The 15,024-nt window shown below is 34.1% G+C and overlaps 1 protein-coding gene across 8 annotated transcripts in view; it reads right to left on the reverse strand.

The window, feature by feature from the left end:
* Positions 1-1,795: 1,795 nt before the first annotated feature.
* Positions 1,796-15,024, reverse strand: part of LOC134268293 (trichohyalin-like) — a 39,633-nt gene continuing 26,404 nt past the window's right edge. For 3 of the 8 annotated variants that reach the window (XM_062750527.1, XM_062750532.1, XM_062750534.1), the window contains 12 exons: positions 14,344-14,544; positions 14,167-14,239; positions 13,561-13,789; positions 13,175-13,262; positions 11,098-11,259; positions 10,618-10,762; positions 10,343-10,372; positions 8,745-8,798; positions 7,246-7,497; positions 4,747-5,687; positions 3,259-3,345; positions 1,796-3,005 (listed from right to left, as the gene is read on the reverse strand). In XM_062750527.1, the coding sequence (XP_062606511.1) occupies positions 2,949-3,005; positions 3,259-3,345; positions 4,747-5,687; positions 7,246-7,497; positions 8,745-8,798; positions 10,343-10,372; positions 10,618-10,762; positions 11,098-11,259; positions 13,175-13,262; positions 13,561-13,789; positions 14,167-14,239; positions 14,344-14,544 (2,319 nt within the window). In that variant the 3' untranslated portion in view covers positions 1,796-2,948. The remainder of the gene's footprint in view (positions 3,006-3,258; positions 3,346-4,746; positions 5,688-7,245; positions 7,498-8,744; positions 8,799-10,342; positions 10,373-10,617; positions 10,763-11,097; positions 11,260-13,174; positions 13,263-13,560; positions 13,790-14,166; positions 14,240-14,343; positions 14,545-15,024) is intronic. The other 5 variants (XM_062750535.1, XM_062750533.1, XM_062750530.1 and 2 more) reach the window with 4 other exon arrangements.

Genomic DNA, 15,024 nt, shown 5'->3' on the forward strand with positions numbered 1-15,024 from the left:
ACTTTTTGTTGCAGTGAAGTCAAATAAGGGTTATATAGAGTAATACAGGACTGAAAGAAATTTTGAAAATTATTTGGAAGGAATAGGTCAAGAAGCCCCCCCCCCCCTCCCCAATAAAGTTTGGGGAAGTTCCTGTTTTTTATTTACTCGTCAAGTTTTTCAGGTAAGTTGATTTTCTTTCTGGCTGCCCCCGTCTTTCAAAAACTCTAAAAAGTCACTGTTTGAACACATTTGCTTACTGTTTTCCGTAAAAACAAACTAAAACTACATGTGTCTAGAGTTCCAAATTCTACAGTATAGTATCTTCTATCATTTCCTCTATTTTTTCTACTCATCGAAAATATTATTCAAAATTTGCTAAATATGGTTTGGAATCTTTGAATTCCGGGACATTGCAAATGGTCTGTGAAGGAACGATAGACAATTAACCAAGTATAGCCCAACAGTCTGTCAAACCCACTGTATCCTAGAGTGAACAGGAAGTGACCTTATCTCTAACATCTCCCTACCCCCCCCCCCCTCTTTCCCCTTTTTCTACCCTATTTTCTTCTTGATCAAAATAACTCTGTCGGCTCCATTATATAAGGGGCGTTAAGAAAGTTCGTTCCATGGTGAAATATTTTTGAAAATTTCAAAATATACTGTTTAACTAATTAAAGATATGAAATTTTCAGTCTGACATAATCACAAGATTGTGCTTTAGATTTATAGCAATGAAACATTTGGAGATAACGAACGGTATTCAAGATCAAAAGTCCATAAAACAGTACAAAATACATGTAGAAGCAAAGCAAACACCGATCTCCAAAACATCAGAGGTGGGATCAGGTGCCAATTCATTTCTAGCAGGAAGTTATAAGGGTTTTTTTTTTCATATAAAAAATATATATAAACATCTTTAGAGCACCGAAATGACACAAATGTTGGTCATTGTGTGAAAATATAGGATTATTTATTTTTGATTCTTAACAGCTTTTCATGCATCACACAAACCTGATGAGCTTATAGGTATAAAAAAGATTAATCACTTTTTGAAAGATTGAAATTCTAAATAACTTCTCATTAATTGTAGTTCTTTTCGAAAATGAAAGTGCAATGTGGAATGAAGTTCTTAACACCCTTTATACGAATATATAAAACAACACCGAAATTGTTTAAATATTGAAAATGAAACTGAAAACTCCTGAAGATTGAAAGTGAAACAGAAAACTCCTGAATATTAATTGACCGTGAATTTAACGAAAACTCCCAAAGATTAAAAATGAAATCGGTAGAGTTAATTTCGGTGTTGTGATTTCTTTGATATACAATTACAAATTATTGTTTTTTCATACTCAACTTTAAATAATGAAATTCAAAACATTTTTAGAAAATAATTCATTCAGTATCATTTTCATAAAGGGGCATAACTCTTTTTCATTGATTTAATAGAAAAAATACTTCCCTTTTTCAATGTCAATGAAATTAATCAATGAGGCAGTGCCTCAGAAACTACTCGTACATGTATATTCTATAAACTATACCGGTAGATTGACATTAAATCTTTTTCATTGATTTAATAGAAAAAATACTTCCCTTTTTCAATGTTAATGAAATTAATCAATGAGGCAGTGCCTCAGAAACTACTCGTACATGTATATTCTAAAAACTATACCGGTAGATTGACATTTTTGGCCATCCTTTGTCAAAGCTGAGCTGACATTTTTTCTATCGTCTCCTGTTAAATTACTGTCCTCCATTTTTGCCCCTTTTCATATTGATTAATTGAATAAAAGAAAATTAAAATAACTTCAATAAATATTTATTTTTAGTTTGCTATAAAAGATTCTGACAAAATTCCACATATCAGAAATAAACAGAATTTCATTTAAATCTGTCAGAACTTTGTGAATAAATAACAACTAAACAATTCGTATTATACATATATTACTTCCTCTTTACTATGTCATACATCAAAATCTAAGATTATAATAAGTCTTTGCTCTTCTAAAGAAGGCCTTTTGTTACAAAATAAAAATGCTGTAGGTCATTACATAGAAAGAGCCATTTCAGTACATTTAATGTTCAATTCCATACTACGGTAATTACTTTGATGCATAAAATGTGTACTTCCTATCAAATCACTCTGAAATGAGAAATGCTGTTCAAGCACCAAATTTGGGTAACAAGACCAGATTTCATATCTATGTTATTATTCCAATTATTTGCTAAAACTGGACAGAAAAATATGCGAAAAAATAGCAACATAGAAATTTGTTACACTCCGTTTTATATGCTGGAATTGTGTTGCTGGAAACAACATTCAGAAACTCTTACTTATACTATCATAAACCTACAACTAATAATTATATGTAAGGCCCTAAAGGAATGTCCTATATGTTTAAGCTTTCTTAGTTACGAAACACTGGGCACTTTTTACCATACATTTATGTGTATCTTTGTAATTTCCCCATTCGTGGGTATTAAACAGTTGAGATCTTACGATACAATATTTTCATATTTGGAAAAATATGTGTGAATTCTCATTACAATAAAATATTTTATCTAGAATCAACTAGATATAATTCTCAACCAAGACAATAAAAATTGATCATACAAAATCATAATAAATTTAATGAAAATTCTGTTGTGATATTTTTAAAAGGAAGTGGCACTATACTCTCATATACATGTATAATATCTTAAATTTGGCACAAAATATCGATTACTTAAAAATATGCTGAAAAATTAATTGTACTGTGATACAATGTAGCTAGCTGGCAAGAGCAATCACAAATCTTCATGTCATGCAAACAGATCTTGCTGATTATTTACAAAGCACAGCTTCACATGACCATATCTTCTATGGATACATTATCTCCATGTGGAGACAAAGATACTACGTAACAATGGAATCTCTTTCATTTAAAATTCGAACTTTTCTATAAAACATCAGAGTTGAAGTAGCACTATTCTAAATCAGTGGGAGAGAACGTCTCTAATTCACGCTGTCTCTGCATAAGATTCTGAAAAAAAAAATTCTCAGTTGTTTAATGCCAATGATAAAATTGTTTGAAAAGAATTCTGTCATACACATTTAAATCAACACTCTCAGCCAAAGCAACTACTAGTACTATAACTGAAAATTCTATATAATATGCAGGTAAAAAAAAATCACAGCAATATGGAATGACATAAGACCTGATGACAACTTTAAGTGCAGATTTTTACAGAATTGTTCTCTAACTTTAATAAAACAGTTTTATTGTAGGAACTGACCTCTCTCATGGTAGACAGCTGCTGTAAGATGGCATCCTGTCTCTGTGTCGGGTGATCTGTGACTAGTGATGGGTTCAGGATGGGGTCCTGAAAGCGGTACAGATAAAGTAATCTAACAAGTACAAATAGTAAATAAAATAATTGTACTATGTAATGAAGGTTTCACGTAAGTTTCTTTGTTTTCTCCACCAATCAAGTGGCTTGCAAAGTAAATTTTTTAAGATATTTCCTATGTATTACTATGTGAAACCTTAATTTCCAGTTGACTGTGCTAGTGAGTGTCATCCTATCCCCCAGGTTCATGTATGAAAACAAGAGGCCCAGGGGCCAGATCGCTCACCTGAGCAACTGGCTAGGTAAAAGCAAAAATTAGTTCAGTATTAAAAAGTTTAAATATACCGGTACAGTGTACATACTAAAAAATGGGTTCTGGGGAGGGGGGGGTATTTAAACAAACTTAAATTTACACTTCCTTAGAATGCTTTTGTGATGCATTATGGTTTTGTTGTTTTATTGATATAGCCTTTATATTCATTTGTCCACTTTATGGCTCCTCTATTCTCCTGAGTTTCAAATCTGTTACCTTTTTTTATGCTTTTAAATTGATGATCAATATCATGATGGCTTTGTGAAGAAATTTAATGATTTTTCCTATGTATTCCTATGTAAAACCTTGATCACCCATTGTGGCCCCACCCTACCCCCTGGGGTCATGATTTGAACAAAATTGAATCTTTCCTTTCAGAAGATGCTTTTGCATGAGTTTCATCTTTCATGACCCAGTGAATCTTGAGAAGATTTAAAGATTTTTCCTAATTATTCTTATGTCGAAATTTGGTCCCCCATTGTGGCCCCACCCTACCCCCTGGGGTCATGATTTGAACAAACTTGAATCTACACTACCTGAGGATCCTTCCACATGAGTTTCATCTTTCATGGCCCAGTGGTTCTGGAGAAGAAGATTTTTAAAGATTTTCCCTATGTTTTCCTATGTTAAACTTTGATACCCCATTGTGGCCCCACCCTACTCCCAGGGGTCATGATTTGAACAAACTTGAATCTACACTACCTGAGGATGATTCCATATGAGTTTTATCTTTCCTGGCCCAGTGGTTCTTGAGAAGAAGATTTTTAAAAGATGACATTAATTTTTCACTATTTCATAATTATCTCCCCTTGGCCCTTCATTTGAATAAACTTGAATTCCCTTTACCCAAGGATACTTTGTGGCAAGTTTGATTGAAATTAGCCCAGTGGTTCTTGAGAAGTATGAAAAAAGTCCAAAATCAGCAAGGATCTGAATTTGGCAATTTTTGTATTTTTAGCTCAAATGAGCCATATGCACTGACTCAAGCAAGTTTTTCCGATTCAAAAAGCGTCCAATTTAAACCAGAATTACCAACAATCATCACTGCGCAAAACGGATTCAGGTTTCTTTAAGTGAATTTAGGACTATGCAATTTTTCAAGTTTACACAATATTTCTTACTTTTTGCCTCCTCTCATTGGGCAGCCTCATCCTATCCTGATAGGTGTCCACCCTGTTGCCATAGTTACCAGGCTTCATCCCCTTAATGTAAGCTTTTCTGGCATTGGCCACTTGTGTTGCCTCTCTTGAGAGTGGCATTGGCGAGGAAGCCTTGGCGGGGTCCAGTATATCAACAGTCCTCAGAAATGGCACAAAGTCACTGTTTCCCACAGGGATTTCCAGTGGATCCCCATCGTTATATTTACTATTCACCACCCTAGTCCCAATCCCTGAGGCATCATAGTCTATTGCTAGATAATTAGAATTCCTATCTGTGTTCCTATTTCGTAGAGCAGGAATAGGTGGGGACCGTCTCCCAGTGGGAACAGGTGAGATGGAATGATGACTGACGGGAGACTTCCTGTTTGGGGGGGAGTCAGTCCTTTCTAGTGTTCTAGTGGCTGTCCGGGAGTCACTCCTATCTGGAGAGTGGGATCTAGCTCTTCTTACACTATAAGCACTGTATTCCTTCACTGTACTCCTAGGAGTGCGGCCCCCCTCTGAGAAGGGAGAGTGTTCCCGTGAATGCCCCGGGGTCCTGTTCTGCCTTTCCGTGGGGATAATATCCCTGTTTTTCTCCACCATCTCCAGAAGTCGCTGTTCCCTTTGTTGCCTTCTTACTCGACTCTCCTCCTTTTTCTTCAGATATAAGGGATCTTTCTCTGACTGTTTGATTGGCTTCTTTAGATTTTTATTTTGGTAATTCCAGAGTTTTTTATCTTTCTTTTTCTCTGCGGCTTTCTTTCTGGGAATTTCTCTTTGTTCTCGGTTTTTCTGGAGTTCCTCTTTGGGAGCGCTCTTCACACGTACTCTCTTTCCATTCACTAACTTGTACATAATGCCCACATCAGTGGCTTCTCTCTTGGTCTCTAAGGCTCTTCTTGACTCCAAAGGAGTATCTTCTACAGAACAAATAAAAAAAATGCAAATCAATGTTATTTTACGTTATCTTCTGTTTAATATAAAATCATATGGCTTTTTCAATTTTCAGTCCATCAATATCAATTAGTTTTATTAGTCTCATATTTGTGTCCTATTTGTCTTTCTAATTCTCATAATCATGAAATGGTTAAACTCAATTACACAGATAATTAAAATCTAGCAATGGACATACAAAAACAAAATAAAAAAAGTCACACAATTACTCAAAATCTGCTCACACAGTAAAAATAAACTATGCTACTCATTGGAAATACATGTGAAAGTTAAATGAAAATGATGGATGATATTATTTTTGACTGCACAGGATTCTCAAGTACTCATGCAGTTTTAAATACATATGACTGTGTGTAAACATTTTTCAAAATAATGTTCTATTATACTCATTATAAAAATCCACTTTTCTAGAAATGTTGCAGTTTGATAAAACATAAATTAAATGTAAATTTTTGTTTTCAAAATTTTCTTTATATTTGAAATTATAATCAACTTTTTGTGATATAAGGTAAATATAGTATTGTAGGTTAAAACTAGAGGTACTGTGAGCAATGAGCTCACTAAATGATACCCCCCGCCTCTCATATGATTATAATGGAAGAAGTCCATGTTTTGCTGTGGCCGGAAAACCCAAAATATGTGTCGGATCAAAAAATAAAATAGGAGGTGCACAATGGCAATATGTAATAAAGATTCTGTGAAAGTTTCATTAAATTTCACTCAGTGGTTTAAGAGGAGTTGCGGATAAGAGATGGGTACCCCAAAGTGTAACAGACGGACGGACGGACAGCTAGACGTACAGACGGACGGACATACCGATTACTATATACCCTCCCACTTTTCAAGCGGGGTGTATAAAAATTGGTACTGAAAGAAGTTGGTATTGGAAAAAGTTGGCTTCTACCCAGCTTTAACAAATAAAACACAATTAATTTTTAACATATTTAATTTTAGCAATCTTAATACCCTTGCTAATAATATCAAAATTAAAATTCTGGCTATAACCCTCTGCTAAAAAGTACACTAGATTAAAGGAGTACTTAAATAATTCAACTAAAGAATCGTTTTAGCTGAATATAATAATACAAAAATCAAATAGTTACACAGGATGGACAATGAAGTGTATGAAGATAAAATAGATTCACACAAAACACATTGAAGCAACAACAAATGTGTTGATGTGATGCTACATGTAGATATTAGTGCAAGCTGCTTTTATTGTCTTTAAATTGCATAATGACCTAATGTGGAAAACCAATTAGTATTTGCATGTTGTCTGTTTTTATCTTTCATTTTAACTGTGTAAGATACAAGAAATATTACTTCTCAATTTAAGATACAATTAGCTTTAGATTAATTCAGTATAAAGATACAGAAAATAAGAAAACACTAAAGGAGAATTTAATGATTATACCAGAAATAAAACAGAGAGTAGAAGTAGGAATCATAAATTTTTGGGATAGGAATGGGAGCAAAGGGTGCTCCATTTGTAAACAACATGCAAATAAAAAGCTCTATACACACCATCTCTATCAGTGTCCATCTGATATTGAGCATTCATACCAGTCTGAGTGCCAAACTCGGATGTGTGGCCGTGTTGTCTGTATTTATTGGGGGTTAAGACTCGGTTTTCGATGTAATGAGGTTCGTGGTACGAGTCCTTCTGTGTGTACTGGGCTGTTGGTGGACCTATAGCACGGGGAGATAACTCCAGATCCAGACCAGGAACTTGACTGGGAACAATGTGGTTTGGGTCTCCTCTTGGGGTTATTTTTGCTGAAAGTAAAGGAATGTCAGATTATTCATAAATATCAATCATGTACCTTTTCATGCACAGGCACTGTATAATGCTTTATTTTTTCTTCATCAATCAAATAAACAAAATGATGAAATAAGATTATTTTCTGCATAATCTTTTCTGTTTGATTGATAAGAAATTAAAATTATATATAAAGTGCCTGTGATTACAGTAAAACTCGTTTAGTACGAACACGGATATTGCAAATTCACGGATATAGCGAATTCATTTTGGATCCCCAGCTATGTAAATTTAATGAATTTCTTATACAGTTAAAACGAATTACGGATAAAGCGAAGTAATTTCAAAGGTCCCAGCAACTTCGTTATAACCGAGTTTTGCTGTATCAACTAAATAATAAAACATAATTTGAGAAATGACTTATAAAGTCATTCATTTTTTTAAACTTTAGACTGAATGTGTTTGATTAATATGCAGGTCATCAACAAATCAAAGGAAAGCTTCAAAAACAGTGCAACTGAGAGAACTGCAGAGCTGCCAACATTCTTAAATGAAAAATAGGAAGGCGGGGTCCGGGTACTGCCTAGACCCCTACATTGTAGCTGCTGGAGATGTTTTGTAAATGGACATGCAATCGGAGCAATTTGAGGAATGTTTCCATTTTGTTTACTTTAAAACATTGACATGAATACAATCAGCCTTCTAAAACTGAAACAACAATACAAGCAAGCGTTATAAGGATTATAAATATTTAATTATCATAGTAGAAACTGTGGACGGCCAGCTATGAAAATTCCAGTATTATAAAACTTTGATGGAGAAAAACAAAAATCAGAAGAATATAGAGAGAAATCATAGGGGTATTTTAGATGCTAATTTCGTAAGCCTTACTCCAAAATCGTAAGGGTTGGCAGCTCTGGAACTGTACAAAAGAATCACATTGTGTAAATCCAACCATTCAAATGAGAACATGGCCAATAATCGTAAATGACTACTTGTGATAATGTTCATGAAAATTTACCCATTACAATGTACATGCTGTGAAATGCAGATATTTTTATTAACAAACTACTGTAACAGCTGTAAAAAAAGAAATCCTTGACGAAAAACCATAATTGAGTCATTAAAATTTCTTGGGGGAGCTGAGGTGTTGGGGAGCAGGAAGGCAGCGATTTAGCAATGACTTTAACTGCTTTGCATGCAGTGTAAGTTAACAGATAGTGCGCTCAGTCAGACAGTGAAGAACAAACCATGCAGATTATACCTAAAGGCTGGGCATTCCGCAAAGTCTCATAGCCCTGACGATTTGTAGGTGCATCTATAACAGAACACATTCATACAAGATACTAAACTTATATAATTTATAATGATAAATTCAGGTTTAACAAACTTGAGATTTTAATCCCAAACTTTCATTTTGTGCCTCTTTGTGCAGTCATACTTCAATGGTCTTTCTTCCTTTCCATAGAGCAATGAGTTCTGCTCTATTTTTCAAATTTACTTAACTTATTACATCTTTCCAATATTGTCTTACTTGAAATCTCATTTTTGAATGTTTGACATTGCTAGTCTTCAAATCACTTGATTATTGTAAGTAACTAAATAACGAGAAAATTATATTTAACTATGAATCTTAAAATTTACAGCAAACTCAAGCATTTCTCATGCACAGTTCAAACATTATCAAGAACAATGCAAATCTCCAACATGTATATGTATTATGTGTAATCTCTAATATTATTTTCCCTTTGAACAGAATGTATGTCACACTTTCATTGGTTTAAATCTGACCCTTGATTGCCCTTTATATACTGTAAATCACTTTTTATTGGCAATTAATGATCTAAATTTTCTTTATTAATCATTGGTGGCAAATTCCCAGTTTTCATAATGGCGCCAGTTCTGATGTTTTCCTAGCACATAAAATACCAATGTTGTAATAAAAACTAGGGAAACATCAGATATTTCAGACTATAAAATTCCTCATATATAAAATAGATACAACATTAATTGATACATGTTATGTGAAATAGATTAGTATGTACATTTTTTTCAGTAACAGATAATACATATTTTAAAAACATCTAAGCTAAACCTAATACTAATGACCAGTGCATGCAATCATGCACTGATGTGCATAACATTAGTACATGTACTTTGGAATTCTGTTTAAAGCATGCAATACTTCCTTCTTATTAGGGCTGAAACGATACACGCCCTCCATGATACGATACGTTTTGCAATACTTGTGTCACAATTCAATTTTTTTGATACGATACGTTTTAAAAAAGAAACAGATCATAAGGTTGAAGAAAACATGTATTCAGATTCCAAAAGATATATAAAAGGTGACGATACAAAAAGAAAACTCTTCTTGTGCTTCTGACGATTAAAATAGCACATCGTCTGTGCAAATTCTAGCAGTGGCAGCCTGCTCTAAAACTTTCTCTGTCTCAATATTCTCTCTCATGAGTGTCAAACTGTCAAAATGAGGCGGACAAAGCCAGTCATTTCAAGGGGTAATCTAACCTGATTATAAAAAATGTATTGAATTGAAAATTGAGGTAGTGAATCGAATATTGAATTGAGGAATTATATTGAACGATATCGATATTTCGATGAATTGTTTCAGCCCTACTTTTTGTACATAAATGGTTATAATTTCCTAATGATCACCCATAAAACTGAATCAATACCATTCATTTGTTGAAATTCCCAATTCAGCTATACATATAAATACATGTATATATACTTGACTGCATGTATTATATATATTTATATGATACTATGTAACTACAAAATTTCAAAACTAGTAAATATCATGCAGATATACACTAGTCATGCAGACCATATTAAATCTACCTCTCTCTGTCAAATCTTCACCAAGTACAGCTAGAATGAACATCAATTAATTCATGTATCATACATCATTTAACAATATGGTATATGTAGGTCAATACCTATTTGAGAATCATTTTTTATTGCTGGCATGTGAAATGTTTTAGAAAAACTTAAATTATTAAAGCTGGTGAAAACAGAAAAATACTAATCTCTAAAACACACTTCTGAAAACCAGACTTCAAAATGTCTCTCCTTTGTAATGAATAAACTACAAGAGAAGTGGTGTGACTAATTACCTGCTAGATTAGCCTTGAGATGGGAGGTGTCATGGCCGCCCTGTTCTAGGTGCTGCATCTTCCTGGAGTACTTCTCTCTCATGGCTTTCTCGTGAGCCTCATCCATGGCCGCCTTCAGACGCTCCACCTCTTCTTGTCTCTTAACCTGCTCCAGAATAAAGTCCATAATGGTTACAATAAAGTTAGTCATGCAAAAATATAAATTTCCTAGCAAGGTAAAATGTCTTCAAACTTAGTTCATTAAGGTTTTCTGTCTCCCAGTGGGATTTCATCTTTTCTATTTACTCTGTACTTAAATCACTTTTTGCGATTCAACTTTATACTATACTTACTCACGTTATAATATATTTTGTTCTTAATATCACTTTACTTATAATTTTTTGGTAAAAATTACTATGCATCTCCTCAAACTATTCATAGCATGTACAATTCATAGCATCTTCAAACTTTAACAGCAAGCAGGTAACAAACTTTACAGACCTCTCTCATCTTCAGCTTGTTTTGTTCCATTTCAAACTGTCGCTGTAGGCGGTCACGCTCTGCCTGAAGTTTTCTCTCCTCCTCTGCATCTTCCGCCATCTTTCGTTCACGCTCCAGTTGTTTCTGTCGCTGCTTCTCCTGCACTTGTTCCATCACAGCCCTCTGAATCAAATAAAATATTGTTATCTGTCACTAGAGTTCCTTCCCTTTGTTTGCTATTCAAGCCATTATCAAAAACAAGAGGCCCACGGGCCTTATAGGTCACATGAGTAACATGTAAAACTTTCCAACAACTGAATTTGGTTTGACTATTTTAAACCATAAGCCTAGCTTGAAATGCATAATTTTGAAAGAGGCACCATTGTTTATCATTACTATACACTTAGCATGTTTATTTTTGTTACTTAATACCCAAGGCAGATCAGAGAAATAGAGAGAAAATGCATTTCCATTGCCACATATTTCAAAATTTTGGAAATTTTATAAATTTCATGTCATCAGAAATGGGTGATTAATATCAAATAGCAGATTTCAAAGTATTACTTTATTTTCAGGCTATATACCCCCCCCCCATGTTCTGCAGTACCCCTAACATAGGGGCCCTGAAATTAACCATTTTGGAAGAGGCACATTTCTTCATCATAAATATATACTTAGATCATTGGCATTATACCAAGGAGAAAAGGAAAACTTTCCAAAGAATTCATGTGTTTTCACAATATAATCATTACAGAGCCCCACCCTAACACCAGAACCCCTGACCCAAGGGTAAAAAAAATCACAAAATTGGGAAGAACCATCCTTCCTCATCATTACTATGTACATAGTTTATTGGTTTTATACCCAGGAGCATAGGAGAAGAATTTTCAAGAATTATGCATTTTCACTATATAATCAACAGAGCCCCCAGCCCCTAACACCAGAACCCCTGACCCTGGGGCCATGAAATTAACAATTTTGAAAGAAGCAGATTTATTCAATTTTACCATGTACTTGGTTAGTTTATTTCATACCCAGGAGAAGAGAAGAAGATTTTTTAAAGAATTAATATATTTTCACTACATAAACAATTAAAGAGCCCCGCCCTAACACCAGAACCCCTCACCCATGGGCTATGAAAATCACAATTTTAGAAGAGGCATTCTCGGTCAGCATAACTATGCACTTTGTTTCTTTGATTATTATCCAGGACCAGAGAAGATTTTCAAAGAACTAATGCATTTTCACTATATAACCAATAGAGCCCCGCCCTTACACCAGAACCCCTGACCCAGGGGCATGAAATTCACAAATTGGGAAGAAACATCCTTCCTTATTATAACTATGTAGTATGTACATTGTTCTTTGGTTATATATCAAAGCACAGAGGAGAAGATTTTTAAAGAATTTATGCATTTTCACTATATAATCTATAGAGCCCAGCCCTAACACCAGAACCCCTGACCCTGGGGCCATGAAATTCACAATATTTGAAAAGGCAATCTTATCCAACATAATTATGTACTTGGTTAGCTTATTTAATGCCCAGGAGCAGAGAAGAAGATCTCCAAAGTAGTAATGCATTTTCTATACAGTATATTTAGCCCCACCCTAGCACTAGCACCCCTAACCCTAGGGCCATGAATTTCACAATTTTGGTAGAGGACTCAATACTGATTACAATCATGCAAACAGTTTGACTGCTTGATGTCCAGGAGTAAAGAAGAAGATTTTTAAAGATTGCACTAATTTAAGTGGTTTTGGCCCCACCCCTCAGGCCCCAGGGGGGCAGGGACCATGACATTCACAATTTTTGTTCCCCTTCACCCATAGATGCTTTGTGCCAAAAAATACGGATAGCAATAGGTCACCTGAGTTTACTCAGGTGACCTAATAATGAAGAACTGTTAGTATAATTTTGATTTTATGATTTGATTGAGCAGTTGGTTTAATTGATAATCTTCATAAACAACAAAGGTGTACATAAATTGAATAGAAAACAGACATAAGAAACAAACAAACAAAAAATTGCTAAAAATAGAATAAAATTTAAGATTTGACAGACATTCAGCCTTACAAGTGTAGGTACAATAGTTACCTGATGCTCTAGCTGTCTCTGTCTGGAATCTTCTAGCTCTTTCTTTGTTACCGGATCCATATAGACATTTTGACCTCTAATGTATGATCTACAACAGAATTTGTACATGGATGTATATTTAAAATAACTATCAATTTGATTATAAAGTGTCTTAATTCAGAATGATAACTTTAATAACTCTCATTGTAATGTCTTATAGGAGTGCCAATTTTAACATTAATGCAATCTTTGGCTTCACAATGGTAAGACTGAACTTTCAGAAAATGGGAATACTCTACATCAGAATAATTATATATGCATTAAAAAAGCAGGAGAAAATTATTTTACTTCACAACAAAGATATCTAGAATTTGTTTTGTAAAGTTCCGGTATAGAGTTTTTCTTACTTGTCTTCGCTGTCATTGATCGTCTGCGACACATTAACAGGAGCACTGCTGATACGATTCGTGTCTGCAGCAGCGTCGACATCTTCACGTCTGACAGTCTCTGGCAGCTGCTCTGGAAGCCGTGCAGGGCGGTAATCGTTAGAAAATTTATCTGCCCAGGTATTCTTCCCTTGGTGTGTACCCTCATAATCTTGGATCTGCTGTTCTCGCTTTTCTTCTCTTTGCCTCTCTTTATTTGCAAAATTAAAATTTTCAGTTGTTTTATAAAATATTAATTTAAAGAGATCGTGAGAGGCATACATTCTTAATTTTTCCTTACATATTTAAATGGAACTCTGAAAATACTAAAGAATGTTTGTTTTCTGTAAAATGGGAAATATTCCAAAGTGCCAAACAAAAATTGGAATGATAAATCATCTTCATCAAAGAATTATTTCCTTAAGGACTCAAGATGCATTGTCATGTTCACTGCTTGTAATAAAAAGAAAGAATTTTTAAAAATATTTTTTGCTGTATGATATCACTTCAAAAAAAAAAAAAATTTATTCCACCAGGTTTCAATGAGCAGTCTGAACCTAGTTTTGAAAAGGACATAAGAAAACATACCAAGGTCCTTCAGCCATTGTTGTCTTTCCTGTTCTTTGGTCGTTTCATACATGTCAGCATCTGGAGCAATTTGCTGCGAACAAAAATTCCAATAATCACACAAGGAATATCAAAACTGTTCTTGTTTTTGTCTATTTACTGCAGCTATTTAGAAAGATTTATTTTTTTTTGGCCTACCCCAAATATGAAGGAGCTTCTCATGGCGGCTGGAACATTACGACTAGACGTACTAACAGTTGGCTGTTGATTCCTCTGGACTTCCTCCCTTTTCTCCGACTCTTTCCTTTGTCGTCTGCTCTTGTTGTTCTCAGATGCATTCTGGGAACTGTTTTGATTGACAGTATGTGATTCCTCATCAATAGTTTCTGGATAGTCCTCCTGTTGATAAATAATACTTAATATGTAACTTAATTGGTGATAATGTTCAAGTTCAAAAGACCAACTTCAAAAGAAGAAATTTAAGTTTAACTCCCTCCCTTATTCTCAGAAATTATTTTTTTTAGAAAATTGTTAATCTGCTTGCTTTGCTTCAGATTTTAAAATGTGACATGCCAAGCAAAAACCTCCCTTAATGAAGAATTTTGACATTTTCAGTTTTTTATTGATTCTTTGTAGAGTTACTCTTTCTCTTTCATTTGGTGTATAACATGACATATATTCCTGTATAAAAATGTATAAAAAGATCGTATGACAGAGACGGAATATTTAATTTGACGTAGTGCACGCGTGCATAACTGCATGAATTTTCATGACATAAAATCATCGTAAAATAACGTGAAACTGTATAATAATTTAATTAATTTTTAAATACTTGTTCAATTAATCATTCTCATATAATTATAAAATATATGTCCCTAG

The sequence above is a fragment of the Saccostrea cucullata genome, unplaced genomic scaffold (assembly GCF_032062105.1).
Source record: "Saccostrea cucullata isolate Sc308-1 unplaced genomic scaffold, CSIRO_AGI_Scuc_v1 ctg612, whole genome shotgun sequence".
Lineage (NCBI taxonomy): Eukaryota > Metazoa > Mollusca > Bivalvia > Ostreida > Ostreidae > Saccostrea > Saccostrea cuccullata.